Source organism: Natrix helvetica (assembly GCF_964273705.1).
Source record: "Natrix helvetica genome assembly, chromosome: 16".
Classification (NCBI taxonomy): domain Eukaryota; kingdom Metazoa; phylum Chordata; class Lepidosauria; order Squamata; family Natricidae; genus Natrix; species Natrix helvetica.
The window spans coordinates 6,893,410-6,913,482 of record NC_138563.1 but is presented as its reverse complement, the minus strand read 5'-3'; the positions used below and the strand labels follow the sequence as shown (position 1 = coordinate 6,913,482).

Here is a 20,073-nt window from a genome sequence, read left to right as displayed (position 1 = left end):
CTTAATAGCATTATCTACTTGAATTTTAAAAAATTGGAGGGGGATCTTCACGTCACGGTGATACGACGACTTTTCCGGCTTCTCTGGATAGCCGTCAAATTCAGATCGTTTGGACGGTCCAATCTGGACCTAAACCGTCCCGAAGAGATGGTGAAAGGTAGGGGGAGATCCTGTGGTCCCAGAGACACCCGCGAAGTCTCTGGTGACCTGGAAAAAGCCCCCTTTGCCAGCGATCGCGAGTCAGCCCCCAGACTGCAGAAACTGTTGACAGCTCCTATACGCAAGCGCAGGAGACAAGCATTGTCGTTTTGGTGAGAGTTTTTAAATCCTTTTTTCTATTGGAGAGAGAACACCCTAAATTTGGAAATTTAATTTAAAATAAAGGCTGACTAGAGAGAAAGCGAGTGAACCAACCTTCCGCTTCCTGGGAGTCGCTGTCCATGGCGGGAGGGGTGGGGGGCTCCGGCCGCAGTTGTGGCAAGTCGCTAGTAGCATCCGGGTGGATCTGGAGTACGAACTCACTCTGTCCCTGGATGGTCAGAGTTTGGTGCAAGGTTTGAATGTGGTAGCCTTTCCCTGCAGGGCAGATTTCTCGGAATGCCGCTATCCAACCGGGAGAGAAAAAACGAGACCGTTAGAAGCTCCTTCAGCCCCGCGGGTAAGATTTGCATGGTGAAACAATGGATGGAGGGACAGAGAATGAGAGGAAGGAAAATGGCAGCTGCAGTGGAAAAGCGTCAACAGGGGAGATGATGTCCAGGACAATATGGCAAAATAGGGATATAGCAATTCCTGAGACTTATATACAGTTTCACAGTGCTTTGCAGCCCTCTCTAAGTGGTTTACAGAATCAGCCTCTTGCCCCCAACAATCTGGGTCCTCATTTTACCCACCTCGGAAAGATGGAAGGCTGACTCAACCTCGACTCGGTCAGGATTGAACTCCTGACTAGGGGCAGAGTTTGTTTGCAATTCTGCGTTCTAACCAGAAGGAAGGGAGGAAGATGATGGAGTGATGGAAAGGTTGGGTGGAAAGAAGGAAAAAAGCAAGGAGAGAGAGAGGCAGATAAGGAAGGAGAAAAAAGGAAATAGAGAGAGAAGGAGAAAGAAGTAAATAAGTAAATAAGGAAGGAAGGAAGGAAGGAAGGAAGGAAGGAAGGAAGGAAGGAAGGAAGGAAAGAAGGGAGGGCAATAGCAATAGTTCTTAGACTTATATACCGCTTCACAGTGCTTTCCAGCCCTCTCTAAGCGGTTTACAGCCTCTTGCCCCCAACAATATAGGTCTTCATTTTACCCACCTTGTATGGTTGTAAAAGGTGATCTCATAACCTCAGGACACAGGGGTGGTCATAAGTACGAACCAGTTGTCAGGTGTCTGAATTTTGATCACAGGAGCACACTACCAAGTGTGCTCATAAGGGCCATAAGCGTGAAAAACAGCCGTAAGTGACTTTCTCCAGTCCCTTTGTAACTTTGAACGGTCCCTAAATGCACTGGTGTAAGTCGAGGACTACCCGTAGCCCATCCCGAGCAAGAGAAAGATCCTGATGTTCAAAAGACAATACCGAGCGAGGACACGGAGAGGGAGGTCCGAGTCACAAACAGGACAGAGAAGCAAGATGATCCGAGCGGATGAATTCAAGGAAGCCGACAAAGCGCCCGTCCCGTCCCCACCCACCTGCCCTTAGACTCACCCGTTCCGTCGGCCGGACATCGCTCACAGTGGTCGCCCCAGGCTTTGCCCACGCTGCAACAGCAGGTTTGGCGAGTCAGCTTGGTGGAGAGCTGATGTTGGCACTTTTGCTCGGGGCTCACCAGCCGATAACACGAACTCCTTTCCCCGGCTTTCTCCGCTGGCCTCCCCCCAAAAAAAGAGAGACAGAGAGGGAAATCAGACGAGGTAGAAACTTTCCCAGGGAGAGGGAGGGAGAGGGGGGGGGAGAAAAAGGGAGAGGGAGGGAGGGAGAGAGTAAGGGAGGGGGAGGGATAGAGAGAATTAACTCTACCACCCCCAACCTGTTGAGATACATACGCACACAGTGGGTGCGCGAAGGTCCCAAAACTTGTCCCGGTTTACACGCGCAACGGAAGCTTCCTTGGGTGTTCAAACACTCCCCTCCTTGGCACACGCCTTGCATGGCACACTCATTGATGTCTGTGGGGTGGAAAAAAGGCCCAAAATGACTATTCATCCCTGTAGCTCTTGCGATTTCTGCTCTCCGAGGAGGGGGACCTGGATTGAAAGCCTGATTCCGGGAATTCAAACGTCCATCTGGTCACATTCCTTCCGCTAACCTCCTATTTGCAAATATCTTCCAGATTCAGAAGATAGGAGTTGTTCCTGAGACTCCTCCGAGGTGACTTATCCCCAACGCAGCGGCCACCTCAAGTCCAATGCACCTGTTCTGACCAAGGCTTTCATTAATTTCCTGTGAATTCTGCTCTTTCACATCCAGCAAAGTCTTTCAAGGGAGGATTTACGGTCACAGACCTTATCTGGCTTGGAGAGCTGACAGGCCGATCTCTGCAAAACTTGGCCAGGAGTCTCGAACCAATTAAGCGAACTAATGGTCTCCTGCAAGCTCCACTCCCCTTTTGCTCCTCTTTTATTCCCTCTGGGAGGGGCCATTCATCATCCACCTGTGGCCTTCCTCCCAAGTCAGCCCCTGTTCTTTAGCTGTTCCCTTCATCTGGCCACTCTGCACATGCGCACACTGGGAACAGGCTCCAGCTGTTTATCTGCCTCACTGATGTCTGACTCCGAAGGCAGCTGATAACTGTCAGACGGCCTGGGCCCCCTCTCTGTCCCCGACCCAGAGCCCTCATCAGAGCCTTCCCCAGACTCCAGGAGTGGCCCATGTTCCTCCCCAACCCCCTCACTGTCTGAATATGCCACCAGCTCCACTGGCCGCTGGCGGGCCACAACAGCGCCACAATCTAATAGAAAGGGAGAGCTAAGGCAGGACTCAAACTCAAGGTCAAAACAATTGGAAGGAAGGGCACCCATGAGAGCAGAGTTTATTTTCACTGACATTCAAATTAGAAATACACACATGTGGAACATACACAGCCCGTTCGTGAAGGCTTACCCTGGCAGTGAGTGCTGTTGAGTCGCTTGTATCCCTGTGGGCAATCGCTTCCCATCGTCTTTTGCACACCCAGATCTGAAAAAAAGAGCACACAGCGAGACTTTACCGTACTTTTCAGTATATAAGACGCACCTAACTTTTGGGGAGGAAAGCAAGAAAAACAAAATCTGCCTCTGCCTCCTAGCAATTTGCCTCCTTGCAGCAAACAGCAATCAGCCCGTTTCAGATTAGCACAAGCAGCTGATTGTCGATTGGATCAGCCTCCCTACGATTAGCTGTTTCAGGCTGCGGGGATTGCCATTGCCGATTGCCGCCTCCGTGCGCCCCATTTTACTCCCGTTAGGGGGGGATCGGAATGGGTAGAAAATGGGACGTGCAGAGTCCAAAAATGGAGCGCGTGGAGGCGGCAATGGTAATCCCTGCAGCCTGAAACAGCTGATGGTCGGGAGGCTGATCCAACCGACAATCAGCTGCTTGTGCTGATCAGGCTGTCTGAAGCTGAAACAGGCTGTTTGCTGATTACTGCAAGGAGGCAAATTGCTAGGAGGCGAAGGCGGGTGTGTGGAGCTACATTTGGTGTATAAGATGCGCCCAAATTTTCACCCTCTTTTAGGGGGGGAAAAGTGCATCTTGTACTCTAAAAAAGACAGTAAGTTTCTAACTTAACAACTGCCGTGATTCACTTAACAACTGTGGGGCAAGAAAGGTCGTAAAATGGGGCAAAATTCAATGACAAAAAACATCTCACCTAGGAACAGATACACTGACTGTCTCTGACTGTGCCAGAGTCAACTTATTTGGCCAAATAAAGTATTCAATTCAATTCAATCATTCCATTTTTCAGGCAAGGAGCGCACCCACAGAATTCGGGCAACCTGCGCTAGGGATCGCTGGGTGGTGCAAGGTCCCCAAAGGGCACCAGGAGAGAGGGGTGGGGAAGGGCTGGAAGCTTACACTGCAGTTGGGGGCACTTATGGCACTTGCTCTGGCCCCAGGAGGTGCCGATGCTGCCACAGCAATCTTCCTGCTTCGTGAGACCCGGGAGTGGGTTACTCCCACACTGCAGTCCCCACCGGAAGGAAAAGAGAGAAGATTTTTTTTTAAGAAAAAAAGACTAAATTCACCAATTCTGTCCTGAAAAACCAAGCTCCAAACTTCCCTATTTCATCCCAGGCCTGCCCCAACCACATTCTCTCCAGCTTGGGTGTGACAGAAAGCGAATCAGCTCATGTATTTTAAGCATCTAGTTCTCAGTGAGGACACGTGTTACATTGGCGCGCCAACATGCCATATTAGGCTCAAACAGGACTGGAAATTTTACGAGTTGGTCTGTTAGGAGGTTGCAGGCCGTTTTCTTCATAGTTTTGTGTAAATCTCGCCATCCCCTTAAGCCGTTGTACATGTGTATATGTATCTGAGGGAAGCACACAGCATTTGAGATTGGTGTGTTGTTTGCACCTGTGAAATTTAATGCGGAGTGGGAATAAAAGTAAATTTAATCCTGTGATCCAGTCAAAATGGTGTTTCCCCCCCAAACTTTAAGATGCGTGGACTTCAACTCCCAGAATTCCCCAGCAAGCGTGCTTTAAGATGCGTGGACTTCAACTCCCAGAATCCCCCAGCCAGCATGCTTTAAGATGGGTGGACTTCAACTCCCAGAATCCCCCAGCCAGCGTGCTTTAAGAGGGGTGGACTTCAACTCCCAGAATTCCCAGCCAGCATCTTTAAGATGGGTGGACCTCAACTCCCAGAATTCCCAGCCAGCATCTTTAAGATGGGTGAGCTTCAACTCCCAGAATCCCCCAGCCAGCGTGCTTTAAGAGGGGTGGACCTCAACTCCCACAATTCTCCAGCAAGCGTGCTTTAAGATGGGTGGACTTCAACTCCCAGAATCCCCCAGCCAGCATGCTTTAAGATGGGTGGACTTCAACTCCCAGAATCCCCCAGCCAGCTTGCTTTAAGATGGGCAGAGTTAAAGTCCAGCCATCTTAAAGTTGCCATACTTGAAAAAACACTGTACTAGAGGCTTCCTCCTTAGCTCTTTGGCCTGTAGTTGATCAGATACACTGCTTTTGAGCAGGGAGGCTTGATTTCATACAGGTTAAATAGCTGGCCAAGATCCCGTTCCACTCACCGACTGCTTGGGCAGCGTCTCTTGAAAACAGCGCCCCAGGGGTTTCTGGGCCGGGGGACGAGTGTAAGCCGGTTTTGTAGCTGGGTGCTGGATGAGATGGTGGGCGCCCGCTGGCCCACTCCCCTCCGAGCTGAGGCTGTCGATGCGGTGGACCTTCACGGAGGCTTCCCGCGGGTGATGGACACGGACGTTGACCAACGGTTGGTGCATCTGAGCTGGGAAGTAGAAAAATAAACGAGGGTGTTGGAAAACCGGACAAGGGGATGGCTACGTCGACGTTTTGCCTTGTTTTGTACACAGATAAACGACCAACTGGGAATTTGAGCAAGCGTTTTGACAGGGCTAAGCCGCTGAGCTTGTCGATCAGATCCCTAGTGCTGCGTAACAGAGTGAGCTCCCGTTACTTGTCCCAGCTTCTGCCAACCTAGCAGTTCGAAAGCAGGTAGAAATGCAAGTAGAAAAAATAGGAACCACTTCGGTTCCCGAATAGCCTGCTCAGTCTGTGCTGATCGCGCCTTCTCTGCACTCTCCTAGCTCTTGGATCAGGAGCGGGTGCTTCTTGCTCCTCATCTGAGCTCTGTCTCTCTTCCCTGCTTGACTAATTCCGAACAGCCTTGACTGACAGACTGACTCTGCCCTTGCTCTCTGGCTTTGGAACGGAGATGAGCACTGCCCCCTAGAGTCGGGAACGACTAGCACATCTGTGCGAGGGGAACCTTTACAGGGCACAAAGATGTGGGGATCCACTTGAAACCCTGGGAGCTGGAGACCATCTTCTTCACATGCTCAAATTTGGGGTCCTTGGAGCTATCGAAGCTTGGGTGTTTTCTTGCAGAGGTTTCATTAACCAAGTGTAACCCCGCTCCATTCTAGCTCTGATGCTGTTATATAGTTTGGTAATGAAACGTCTGCAAGAAATTAAGCTCAGAGAACAGCAAGGACACCTCTTCATCCTCCCCCTCCTTTTCTTCCTCTTCTTCCTCCTCCTCCTCTTCTTCTTCCTTTTCCTCCTCCTCTTCCTCCTCCTCCTCTTCTTGTTCTTCCTCTCCTTCCTTCTCTTGCTCCTGCTCTTCTTCCTCCTCCTCTTCTTCCTCCTCCTCCTCTCAAGCTCTGAGAGAACCAAGAACCCCACAGTCCTCTTCCTCCTCTCCACAAACCCCACTCTCTACAAGCCCTGATGATGTACCTAGTTGGGTTATGAAACGTCTGCAAGAAAACCACCAAGCTCAGAGAGCACCAAGGAGCCCACAATTCTCCTCCTCCTCCTCCTCCTCCTCCTCCTCCTCCTCCTCCTCCTCCTCCTCCTCCTCCTCCTCCTCCTCCTCCTCCTTCTCAAACCCCACTCCCTAAAAGCCCTGATGATGTTACCTACATGGGTCATGAAATGTCTGCAAGAAAACCAAGGACCCCTCATTTCAATCCTGAACTACACACATCCCCTTTTCCTGATGGAAATATGTATTCCATTTTGTAAGGTACGAGGGAGTTAAGAAGCGGCATATAAGTTATACGTTACGTTTGGATATATATTGATTCATAAGACCTGATGGAGTGTTATGTAGATTTATATCTAGGCTGTTTCTCCAATTAAAGCAATATTTATTGGTTGGAGGAAATTGGCTCTTCCTCAGAGGGGGTTTATCACTCCCCACGCCCCCTCCCCAAAAAACAACACCCGCCCGCGAGCCCAGCCCCCCTTTTCTGTCCTGTCCTGTTACCTTCGGAGGTGTGATGCCCCAGGGGCACCATAAAGGTGGAATGGCTCACGGTGCCTTTCGAACCCGGTCCCGAGGGACTGTCGCTGTGATGATCAGACATGACCTGGACGGCGTAAATGGCGTGCTTGCTGGAACCCGTCTCCATGGGGGCCCCGTCGCTGGGGGGACGCGCCTGCTGCCCCTGGCGGTTGGCAGGCATCTGGCAGAAGCGGCCGGTGAATTCCGGGGGGCACAGACAGTGGTTACCAGATGTGCATTGACCGCCGTTCATGCAGGGCAAAGGACAGACCACTGCAGCACGGAAGGAGGGGAGGGGGGGAAACGACAGAGAGAAAAAGACACCCCTGTTAATTTTGCATGGGTTAGAAATAACACCCCCCCGGGCCTCTTTTTGACTTCCTGCTCATCAGCCCAACCTCGACACCGCCAGGAAATTTCTCCTTATTTCTAGGGTGGCTCTCTCCTTGATTAGTTTCCATCCCTCGCCTGAAAATTGAATATTGGGAATATCGACAGGGCTGCCCCCTTCCCCCACCCCCACAAAAAAAATAAAATTAAAGTTTTAATTAAAGAATAGTGCATCCAGTTTTGGTCACCACGATGTAAAAAAGATGTTGGGACTCTAGAAAGAGTGCAGAGAAGAGCAAGAAAGAGGATTCCAACTCTGTTATTCTATTCTATTCTATTCCCATTCCTATTAATTCTGTTCTATTCTATTCTATTCTGTTCCCATTCCTATTAATTCTATTCTATTCTATTCCCATTCCTATTAATTCTATTCTATTCCTATTAATTCTATTCTATTCCCATTCCTATTAATTCTATTCTATTCTATTTCCATTCCTATTAATTCTATTCTATTCCCATTCCTATTAATACTGTTCTATTCTATTCTATTCTATTCTATTCTATTCTATTCTATTCTTTCTATTCCCATTCTTATTAATTCTATTCTATTCTAATTCTATTCTATTCTAATTCTACTCTATTCCCATTCCTATTAGTTCTATTCTAATTCTAATTCTATTCTATTCTAATTCTAATTCTATTCTAATTCTATTCTAATTCTATTCTATTCTAATTCTATTCTTTCTATTCTAATTCTATTCTATTCCAATTCCCATTAGTTCTATTCTAATTCTATTCTATTCTAATTCTATTCTATTCTAATTCTATTCTAATTCTATTCTATTCTAATTCTATTCTATTCTTATTCTATTCTAATTCTATTCTAATTCTATTCTATTCTTATTCTATTCTAATTCTATTCTAATTCTATTCTAATTCTATTCTAATTCTATTCTAATTCTATTCTATTCTAATTCTATTCTAATTCCAATTCCAATTCTATTCTATTCTATTCTATTCTAATTCTATTCTAATTCTAATTCTAATTCTAATTCTAATTCTAATTCTAATTCTATTCTATATGCAACGGTGGTTGCAAAGGGTTTCAGGCCATCTTGTGTGTTTCAGTGTCAACCGAGCCATGAATCAGAAGTTGGATGCGCAACCCCTGCCTCGCTCCAAAACGGAGGCGCGACTGCAGGTGTCAACTTGTGTCGTCTGGAAAAGATTTGCGTGCCGCCAGGCCGGAAGGCCGTGCGTGGGCTGCCGTCAAATTTTCCACTGCTTTCTCCCCGAAATAGCCAACACAACAAACCCTTTGGAGAAGACGAGAAACAAGCAGCGGCTTCAAACCACGTTAAAGACTGTTTGGGTCCCTTCGTGTTTGGGGTTGACTGCCAGCAGTGGCCTGGCCACGTCCCAGCAGAGCTTCTGGCCACGTTTTTCGGAAGCGGTTTCCCCTGGCTTCTTTCCTAGACCTGGGAGTGAGTCAATGTTGGCTTAGCGTCGCCCAGCTGGTCTGATACCGGAGGGAGGACTAGAACTCGCCACCTTCCATTTTCTAACCCTGGGCCTTTGTTGGCAGCCAAACACCTTTTTGTAGTTTGTCCAACGCACCTCGACTTACAACCCATTCATTTAGTGACCAATGGCAGTGACGTACAACTAGTCCTCACCCTTGCCACCGTCACAGAGTTACTGGTCCTCCTCCTCCTCTTTTAACGACCCCATAATCCTTTGCGGGATGGAATCTGGGCAACTGAATGCAGCTGAATGTTTACTGGCCAGATGCCTTTCTTGTTGCCAATGAGTAGTTTTATTCAGCAGATACTGTATATTCTCAGTGTGCGCAGAGAGAGAAATATCTGCCTCTATCTAGGATTGAACTCACAGCCTCCTGACTGGCGGGCGAGAGCTCTATCTCTAGGCCACCGCACCACTCACAGTCGCTAGTCACATGATCAAAATTCGGCAAGGGACTCGTATTTATGATGGTTGCAGCATTCCCGGTGTCATGGGATCGCCTTTTGCGACCTTCTAAAGAACAAAATCAACGGAGAAGCATGGTTCACTTAACAACCGTATTACTGATTTAACAACTGCACCTGATTCACTTAACAACTGTGGCCAGAAAGGTCATAAAATGGGGCAAAAAAATCACTTAACCGCTGTCTAGCAATAATCAGCAACAGGCATTTGGGATTCAAAGGCGGTCATAAATCGAGGACCTCACTGTGCTTCCTAGATTTTGTCTGGCAAAATTTCAAAGCCAGCTGCCTATTTACTCAGAGGTTTATTAGCATACATTATGTCTTACTCTCCACCGATTCTTACTTCTGCCTTATTTTCATCAAATATGAAATGTGTATTATTAATGCATGATTAATGGCCATCACAATCGTGTGATCAAAATTTGGGCGGTTGGCAACTGGCATGTCTTTATGCCTGTTGAGCATCCCAAGGTTATGTGACCGTCGTTATTTGCGACTTCGCCGCCGGTTTCCGTCAAGCAGATAGAGGAAGCTGGATTTACTTAAGGACTGTCTGATTTTCACTTAACAACTGCAGTGATTCCCTTAAGAACTTTGGCTCAAAGGCAGCCTTGACATCTGCCTTGCTTAGTAGCTGAAATTCTGGTCGCAACTGCAGGACTAATTTTACAAAAAAAGGCACTAACTTGGACTCTTCACTTTTAGTTAGGGGAGACATGATAGCAGTGTTCCAATATCTCAGGGGTTGCCACAAAGAAGAGGGAGTCAAGCTATTCTCCAAGGCACCTGAGGACAGAACAAGAAGCAATGGGTGGAAACTAATCAAGGAGAGAAGCAACTTAGAACTGAGGAGAAACTTCCTGACAGTTAGAACAATTAATCAGTGGAACAGCTTGCCTCCAGAAGTTGTGAATGCCCCAACACTGGAAGTCTTTAAGAAGATGTTGGATAGCCATTTGTCTGGAACAGTATAGGGTTTCCTGCCTAGGCAGGGGGTTGGACTAGAAGACCTCCAAGGTCCCTTCCAACTCTACTATTGTATTGTATTATTGTATTAGTTTTGAAAGCAATTTGCATTTAACTGTATTAATGGATTTAGAAATATAATGCTTTATGTTACACTTTGTATGTCTGTATTTTACTATTCTATGATTGGAAATCACTTGGCAACTTTAAGTTGTGTAAACTTCAACTCCCAGCATGCTGCGTGGGGAATTCTGGGAGGGGAAGTCCCCCCCCCTCATCTTAAAGAGTGCCAAGTTTAAAAAAAACACTGTTCTAATCATCATTCAATCAGAGTACTCTGCAATAAGACAAGATGGTCCAATGGTTGTCAGGCAGAAAAATAACTTTCCCTAATAAGCATTATTTTAACCGGAGATACCAAGATGAATCGGGAATTTTCACCCACTATCCATGTTCCACATTTGCACAATACATCTGAACCATAAAGTAGGCAAACAAGCTAGATTCATACAGCAGATTAAGCCTCCAAGAAACTCACCCCAGTTTAAGCCTAACCAGCTGGAGAGATTGTTAGATCTTCCACTGTTGAGCATGGGAGAACAGCCTGGTGTGCAAAGAAGGGTGTGCAAATGAATTTTTTTAAAAAAAATCATGCTTGTTTCAACTGGCTGATTCTAGTTTGAACTTGGCTTTGTGACCGTAACGAAGCCCCTTCTGAATCACGCTGGCTCTTGCACAAACTGGCTGGGTGGGAGGGGGTGAGTGCATGTGTGTGTAAGTGTTGGACTCCGATTGTGTGTGAGTTCGGAGCGGCTTGGATGCGCAAGAGGCCCCAGAGATGGGGCTGAGCTGTGAAGTCAACTTTTCCAGCAGCAAAAGAGAAGAGAATAGACAGGGAAGGGTGGAGAGAGAGACAGAGAGAAAGAGACAGAGAGAGAAAGAGAGAAAAAGAAAGAGAGAGGGAGGGAGGAAGAGAGAGAGGGAGGGAGAGACAGAGAAAGAAAGACACATACAGACAGAAAGAGAAAGAAAGAGAGAAAAAGAAAGAGAGGGGGTAGAAAGAGAGAGAGACACACACACAGAAAGAAAAAGAAAGGTAAAAAGAAAGGCAGAAAGAGAAAGAGAGAGGGGGTAGAAAGAGAGAGACAGAGAGAGAAAGAGAGAGAGTGACAGATAAAGACAGAGAGAAAAAGAAAGGCAGAAAGAAAGAAAGGTAGAAAGAGAAAGGGGGTAGAAAGAGAGAGAGAGAAAGAGAGTGACGACAGATAGACACACCCAGAAAGAGAGAAAAAGAAAGAAAGAAAGAGAGAGAGAGAGACAGACAGCGAGAGAGTGAGACAGATAGAGAGACACACACACAGAAAGAAAGAAAAAGAAAGACAGACAGACAGAAAGAAAGAGAGAGAGAGAGGTAGAAAAAGAAAGACGGAGAAGTAGAAAAAAGAGAGAGAAAGAGAGGCAGAGAGAGAGAGAAAAAGAGAGACAGGGAAAGAAAGACAGAGACAGAGAAAGAAAAGGGAGGGGAGAGAGAAAACATGGAACCAGGGTGCGCAGGCGCATAGGAATCAAAAACAATGTGCAAAAAGTGTCCCAGACTGCGCTCCGTCCTGCCCCCAAAATACAACAGAAAGGCAAAACTCCACGCTAACCAATCCCCGTGCAAAACCGAGCTTGTTTTGGAAAGGACAAGGCGAGCCACAGATTCGACATGCAACAAGACAAACCTGGGTTCCCACATTGCCCTGACCCCCCGTTTGTTTCGCCACAAGGAGTAACCAGCGGGATTCGCCCTCAACACCCCCCCACCCCACCCCAAACAAAGCTGGTTTGCAAACTGCAAGGCTGCGTTGGGCGAAGAGGGACAGTGAAAATAAACAGAAGCGCAAAGGAGCCAGGATGTATGAGGCCAGGAGTTTCGGTGGGGAAGGGAGCCGGGTATAACGTGTTGGGGGTTCCCACAACACATTAAACCCGGTTGCGGAAAGACGCTGGGTTTTAGCTTTGCAATTCGCCCAAAGGGAAAGCTAGGCACAATTCACAGCCGTTACAAAGAGGAAGAGGATATTCTACACCAGTGTTTCTCAACCGTGGCAACCTGGGTTAATTCTTGCTTTGCTTTGCTTGTGATTTAGCATCCTTCGAAGTCGGAATTGGAAGAAATATTAAGAGATCATCTAGTCCATCCCGCTGCCCCGGGCCGGGAACTTATTTCACTGGCATGCTTGTTAGTTCATCATAAACCTGTGTTTCTCAACTGTGCTAGCTGGAAGACGTGTGGATTTCAACTCTAATGCCATCTAACCTCCTCCGTGGAAAGCACCAGGCAGTATCCCACGCCCCATCAACAAAAGGGTTGCAAGATACAAGATTTTAAGAAAGAAAGTTAAAAGGCAGACTAAAAAGTCAATCAATGATGGAATTTCGAAGAGATTTAAGAGATGATGGACAATGAGAAAAACGTATTAACAAAAGTGGAAGATATATATAAATAAAATAGTAGTATATACATGAATAGACAATATATATTTGTTATAACCCCAATAAGTAAAGATTCGTAGGTGGGAATTTAGGATTAGATAACGTATTAATAACATTAATAATGTGTTAAAGTATATTGTGAATTTGAAATAGTAAGGAATAGAAATTATGGGGGGGGGGGTTTCGAAATATATTCCCGGGATTGATTTAAATATTGTTAATAATTGGTATTATTATTGTTACACTTATTGAAGTTATGGCGGAATAATGAGTAATATTTAAAACTATTAAATGATCTTGCTTTAGTAGGGGGACAATAAATATAGGGCAAAAAGAAATGTGATTGATGCTGAAATGAACTTTCGGAAAAACGATAAAAGATTAGGGAAAGAGATCAATATTGTTGAAGTTGGAAGATTTGAAGTACGCGTATGTACACTATCTTGCCAAAAGTATTCGCTCACCTGCCTTTACTTGCGTATGAACTTACTGTAAGTTCCATTCCTAATCCATAGAGTTCAATAGGCGGTCCACCCTTGGCAGCTATAACAGCTTCAACTCTTCCGGGAAAGCTGCCCACAAGGTTGAGGAGTGTGTTGATGGGAATCTTTGACCGTTCTTCCAGAAGAGCATTTGTGAGGTCACACCCTGATGTGCAACGAGTTTACGTGGCCTACCACTTTGTGGCTGAGTTGCTGTCGTTCCCAAACACTTCCACGTTCTTATAATACAGCTGACAGTGGACTGTGGAATATTTAGGAGCGAGGAAATGTCACGACTGGCTTTGTTGCCCAGGTGGCATCCGATCACAGTTCCACGCTGGAATTCACTGAGCTCCTGACAGCGACCCCTTCTTTCACCAATGTGTGTAAAACCAATCTGCATGCCTAGGGACTTGATTTGATACCCTTGTGGCCGTGGAAGTGATGGGAACACCTGATTCGGATTATTTGGATGGGGGAGCGAATACTTTTGGCAATATAGTGTATGTATGTATGCATATCCTCTGAGCCATCCAACATCATAATAAAGTTTGCAAACGAGACAACAGTGCTGGGTCTCATAACTGGAGGGGACGAATCAGCATACAGGGAAGAAGTCCAGAAGGTATCCGTATGGTGCTCAATAAACAACTTACATCTAAATACTAGTAAGACAAAGGAGATGGTGCTAGATTTCCGGAAATCTAGCACCATCTCCTTTGTCCCACATCCAAGCATAGGCAGCCGAACAAACAGGTTTAAAGATAGTTTCTATCCTTGGGCTGTGAGACTTTTAAATACAACCGCAATCACTCCATGCGCACGCTAGTTTTTTTTTGTTTTTTCCCCCTTTCTTTTTTCGTTTCTGTTATAATTTTGCACCGGTGAGGTTAAAACCAATTTCGTTGTATTTAAGTACAATGACAATAAAGATTATACTTATACTAACTTTAGGTATCTATCACTATTGCAGTGATGGCAAAGTTTTCAGCACCATGCGCCCGAAAAACCAAAGACCAGCTGACTGGCGCGCACTTGCTTGTTTTTGGCCATTTTTGTGGCTGTTTTCAGTCTATTTTGGGGTGACTTTTCGGATGTTTTGGCCCAAAAACAGCCTGAAAAGGGCCAGACAAACAGCATGGTTTTGGTTCATTTTTCAGGCCATTTTCAGGCTGATTTTTGGGCCATTTTTAAGGCCACAAACGGCCCGAAAAACCAGCCACAAAAATGCCCCCCAAAACAGCCGGAAAACGATCCGGAAAACAGCCTGTTTTGGGGGTGTTTCTTTGGCTGTTTTCATTTTCTGGGGTTTTGGTGCCCGCAAAGACCAGTTGGCGACGGTGCCTGTGCCCACAGAGAGGGGCTCTGCGTGCCAACTGCATGCCACAGGTTTGTCATCACTGCCCTCTTGTTTAAGTGGCTTAAAAAAGACTATTATAAGCCATGGAATAGGTGGTATAATTGGCTAGAGAAGAGGCGTAAAATTAATACCTAATGAGTAGATAGAAAGTACAATGAAAGGAAATGGTATGCATTCAGAGAGTAACAGAGGTGTAAATGTTGTATATGTTATATAAATGAGTAACTATGAAATAAGGAGGTATATGTATAAAACAAGAGGCCTTAGAATGGAATCCCAAACTAGGGGGGGGGAAAAGTGATAACGGAAAAATGCAACCGTGATTTTAATGCTTAAAAATGTTGATTAGGAATTATTTTGCTTTTAAAAATGTCTTGCAATAAAATATGAATGTTTATACTGGGGGGAAAAAATCAAATAAACACTTATTAAAAAATAAAAAAACAAAGGGGTTGCAAGGAAGCAGGCTGGTGGGGTGGGGGAGGCTGTTGGGCATTGTAGTCCTAGCTTTTCCCGCCGCCCAAGGCAAACAAGGCTCATGGGTAGTGTAGTCCATGCCATCTAAGTAACTTTGCAAAGTGGAAAGCACAAGGCAAGTATGTACAACACATCCTATCAACAAGAGGTTTGCAGACAGCCAGACTTGGGGCTGATGGGCGATGTAGCCAAGGTTGGGGGCTGATGGGTGGTGTAGTCTGTGCCCCCAAGGGGTACAAGGAACCAGCCAGGAGGCTCATGGGTAGTGTAATCTGTGCCAAGGGGTTACAAGGAGCTGGGAAGGGGGCTGATGGGTAGTGTAATCTGTACCCCCAAGTGGTTACAAGCAGCCGGCCGGAGGGCTGATGGGTAGTGTAGTCTGCGCCCCCAAGTGGTTACAAACAGCAGGGCAGAGGGCTGATGGGTAGTGTAGTCTGTGCCCGCAAGGGGTTATAAGGAGCTAGGCAGGAGCCTGATGGGTAGTGTAATCTGTACCCCCAGGGGTTGCAAGGAGCTGGGGGGGGGGGCTGATGGATAGTGTAGTCTGCGCCCCCAGTGGTTACAAAGAGCTGGGTGAGGGGCTGATGCGTACCGTAATCTGTACCCCCAAGGGGTTACAAAGAGCCGGGCAGAGGGCTGATGGGTAGTGTAGTCTGTCCCCCAAGGGGTTACAAAGAGGGGGGGAGGCTGATGGGTAGTGTAGTCCGTTCCATTTAAGAGACTTCCCAAGTGGAAACCATCGGACAAGAGAACACGTCCCATCTACAAGTTGCAAGGAGCCGGGCTGCTGCTGGGGGTGGTGGGGGGAAGCTGATGGGTCGTGTAGTCCGCGCCCGCAAGGCAAACGATGGGCAGGAGAAACCCCACCCGTTCCCTGGCGGGAGCCTCCCCTCTCTCCGCCCAGCGGGTGCAGGGAAGGGGGTCTCCCTCCACTCACCCACGCGGAACCCGGAGCCGGTCAGGGTGTCCATGGCGTGGCCGTTCTCCCCGATGAGCGTCATGTTGCTGCCCGGCTTGCAGCTGTCCCGGCAGCGGCCCTTCTGGCAAGTCCGCTCGCAGATGAGGGGCGCGAAGACCACCTTGAAACGCTCCCGCGCCAGCGCCGCCCGTTCCGAGGGGCCCGAGGCGGCGGCGGCGGCGGCAGCGGCGGAAGAGGAGCCCCGGCCCGGCCAGCCCTGAACCCGCGGCGGCCCCGCCAGCACCAGCAGCCCCAGCAGCCCCAGCACAGCCGCGCCCGCCGGGGGCATCTTGGCATCCCCTGCGCCCCGGCTGGCAAGGAGGAGGGAGGCGGCGGTGGGTGCTGCGCCCGCTGCTCTGCTCGCTCCGGCCCGCCTGGCGCAGCCAATCTCCGGCCGGGGGCAGGGAGGTGGGAGCGCCGCCAGCAGGCGCCGGAGAGGCCGGGCCGGGCCGGCAGGGGGCGCGGGGAAGGGCGGCGGGGACCCCCGGGACGGGCAAGCGTCGCCCCGCTGCAATTGCCACACCGCCACCCCCTTCCCTCCCTCCGGCGGGACTGCTTTGGAAGGGGGGGGCGGCCGCGATGGGGGGGAGGAGGAGGAGGAGGAGGAAGAGGAGAAGGACACCCCCCCTCCTCCGAAGCCGAAACTTGAAACTTTCCTGCCAAACTTGAAACTTTTTGCCCAAACTTGAAACTTTTTCCCCCAAACTTGAAACTTTCTCCCCAAACTTGAAACTTTTTTCCCGAACTTGAAACTTTCTCGCCAAACTTGAAACTTTTTTCCCCAAACTTGAAACTTTTCCCCCCAAACTTGAAACTTTCTCACCGAACTTGAAACTTTCTCGCCAAACTTGAAACTTTTTTCCCAAACTTGAAACTTTTTTCCCGAACTTGAAACTTTCTCGCCAAACTTGAAACTTTTTTCCCCAAACTTGAAACTTTCTCACCGAACTTGAAACTTTCTCGCCAAACTTGAAACTTTTTTCCCAACCTTGAAACTTTTTTCCCGAACTTGAAACTTTTTTCCTGAACTTGAAACTTTTCCCCCGAACTTGAAACTTTTCCCCCAAACTTGAAACTTTCTCCCCAAAATTGAAACTTTTTTCCCGAACTTGAAACTTTCTCCCCAAACTTGAAACTTTTTTCCCCGAACTTGAAACTTTTTTCCCCGAACTTGAAACTTTTTCCCCAAACTTGAGCCTTCCTCCCCGAACTTTAAATGTCCTCCACAAACTTTCTATTCATTTCCTGCTTTCTCCATCTATCCCTCTTCCTCTCTCACAGCCTATGACTATTCCTCTCTTTCTCCTTCCCTACATCTATCATCTATCTATCTTTCTATGTCTATTTACTCATCTATCTATCCCTACCTTGCTATATGTATCATTATCTACCTCTCTATATCGATTCATCCATCTACTCATCTCTCTCTCTACATCTATCTATCCATCCACGGTATGTATGTATGTATGTATGTATGTATGTATGTATGTATGTATGTATCTATCTATCTATCTATCTATCTATCTATCTATCTATCTATCTATCTATCTATCTATCTATCCATCCATCCATCCATCCATCCATCCATCCATCCATCCATCCATGGTATCTATCTGTCTATCTGTTCGTCCATCCGTCTATCCATCCATCCATGGTATCTATCTGTCTGTCTGTCTATCTATATATCTATGTATGTATGTATCTATCTATCTATCTATCTATGTATCTATCTATCTATCTATCTATCTATCTATCATCTATCTATCTATCATCTATCTATCTATCTATCTATCTATCATCTATCTATCATCTATCTATCATCTATCTATCTATCTATCTATCTATCTATCTATCTATCTATCTATCTATCTATCTATCTATCTATCTAAGCTTGTGGACTTCAACTCCCAGAATTCCTCAGCCAATCATGCTAAATCAGTGGAATGACTTGCCTCCAGAAATTGTAAACACCATAACACTGGAAGTTTTTTTTTTTAAAGAAGAGACTACTTGTCTGAAATGGTAGTGTTTCCTTCTTGAGCAGGGGGATAGACTAGATACCTCCAAGGTCCTTTCTAGCTCTATTCTTTTTTAAAAATATTCATAAGCATTTTAAATACAGTGTATTGTATTCATACGATTTACAAAAAAGCAAAGAAAGAACAAAAATAAATTCATATATATTAGAATAGAATAGAATAGAATAACAGAGCTGGGAAAAACTTTGGAGGTCTTCTACTTCACCCCCCCCCCCCCCCGCTTAGGAAGGAAATCCTACACCACTTCAGACAAATGGTTATCCAACATCTTCTTAAAAGCTTCCAGTGTTGGAGCATTCACAACTTCTGTAGGCAAGTTGTTCCACTGAAATTTCTGTCAGGAAAATTCTCCTCAGTTCTAAGTTGATTCTCTCCTTGATTAGTTTCCACCCATTGCTTCTTGTTCTGTCCTCAGGTGCCTTGGAGAATAGCTTGACTCCCTCTTCTTTGTGGCAACCCCTGAGATAGTGGAAGACTGCTATCATGTCTCCCCTAGTCCTTCTTTCTATTAAACTAGACATACCCAGTTCCTGCAACCGTTCTTCATATGTTTTAGCCTCCAGTCCCCTAATCCTCTTTGTTGCTCTTCTCTGCACTCTTTCCAAAGTCTCAACATCTTTTCTACATCTACAAACTGAATGCAGGATTCCACGTGTGGCCTTACCAAGGCTTTATAAAGTGGTAATAACACTTCATGTGATCTTGATTCTATAACCCTCTGTTGATGCATAACGATAATAATAGTGTAAGAATAATTTTAACTGTATTTCTCTTTATATTAGCTTATTTGTAATTCTGTTCATTATATTATCATGTTTATAATTATAAACCATCTTTATATTTAATTCATACATAGCGATAATCTTTCTTCGTCTAATTTCTACCTCTTATCTCTAACCACTCGTAAAGTCTAGTCCATGTTAAATAATATTTTGTGTCATCTTTGTCCTTTATTTTTAACGACAAACTGTCCCATCTCTGCACAGTCTTTTTAGCTCTATTCTATGTTAACTAACTAATCAGTGGGATTACTTGCCTCCAGAAGTTCTGGGTGCTCACTGGAGGTATTTAAAAACAGACTGGATAACCACAATGGCACGGGGCATGGAGCTCGACTAGAAGACCTCCAAGGTCCCTTCCAACTCTTGTTCTTCGGTTATTTATTCTGTTAAAAGACAAAGTTTAAATGCAAAGGTAGGATCCCAGCCTTGGAAGATAAGGACTTGCAATTGGATCAAACTATTTATAAACAACCACAAAAAATGTTGATTCTTCTGTGGCTACTTGGCTACAATCAAAATATAAACATGCACTAAAGAAAGGGTGCGTTGTAGCAGGAGAAAAGGCTCAAAAGTTTTATTTTAGGAAGTTGCAACATTCTTATTATCGAAAAAAAACCCTAAGGTTGCCTTGGGAAATTGCAAAATTGTTATTACATCCTTGCACCATTTCCCTCCCAAAATTTTACTGTGTAACAGCTTTTATGTTTAGCCCTTCCTGTATTCAAATAAAGGTCGGCTTAAAAAAAAAATACCTGTAAGAAGTAGATAAATTGAAGCGGCATCTATCTGGGATCAGAAGGGGAGCGGGGACAGATCACCCCTCCTAAGTACTCACAGGCCTTCTGATGTTGTAGTTGTGGTTATCAACACTTTTGCTTCCTTCTCCTGTTTGTGAGTGCCAAAGAATGGAGGCCTTTGAACTCTGGTGCTGGAGAAGAAGACTCCTGCATTGAGTCCCTTGGACTGCAAGGCCATCCAACCGGTCAGTCCTAGAGGAGATCAACCCCGACTGCTCTTTAGAAGGCCAGATCCTGAAGAGGAAACTCAAAGACTTTGGCCACCTGATGAGAAGGAAGAAGGACTCCCTGGAGAAGAGCCTCATGCTGGGAAGGATGGAGGGCAAAAGAAGAAGAAGGGGACAGCAGAGAAGGAGGGGGCTGGATGGAGTCACCAAAGCAGTAAGCGTGAGGTTGAATGGACTCCAGAGGATGGGAAGGCCTGGAGGAACGTTCTCCATGGGATCGCGATGGCT

The 20,073-nt window shown here is 46.4% G+C and overlaps 1 protein-coding gene across 2 annotated transcripts in view; it reads right to left on the bottom strand.

The window, feature by feature from the left end:
• The window catches only part of LTBP3 (latent transforming growth factor beta binding protein 3), a 58,508-nt gene that overhangs the window by 22,478 nt on the left and 15,957 nt on the right, over nt 1-20,073 (bottom strand). The window contains exons 1-8 of one of the 2 annotated variants that reach the window (XM_081968499.1): nt 15,980-16,522; nt 6,941-7,231; nt 5,223-5,437; nt 4,043-4,148; nt 3,089-3,163; nt 2,032-2,154; nt 1,694-1,852; nt 415-603 (exon numbers count right to left, since the gene is read on the bottom strand). In XM_081968499.1, the coding sequence (XP_081824625.1) occupies nt 415-603; nt 1,694-1,852; nt 2,032-2,154; nt 3,089-3,163; nt 4,043-4,148; nt 5,223-5,437; nt 6,941-7,231; nt 15,980-16,289 (1,468 nt within the window). In that variant the 5' untranslated portion in view covers nt 16,290-16,522. Of the gene's footprint in view, nt 1-414; nt 604-1,693; nt 1,853-2,031; nt 2,155-3,088; nt 3,164-4,042; nt 4,149-5,222; nt 5,438-6,940; nt 7,232-15,979; nt 16,523-20,073 lie in introns of those variants that run through there. The other variant, XM_081968500.1, reaches the window with a different exon arrangement.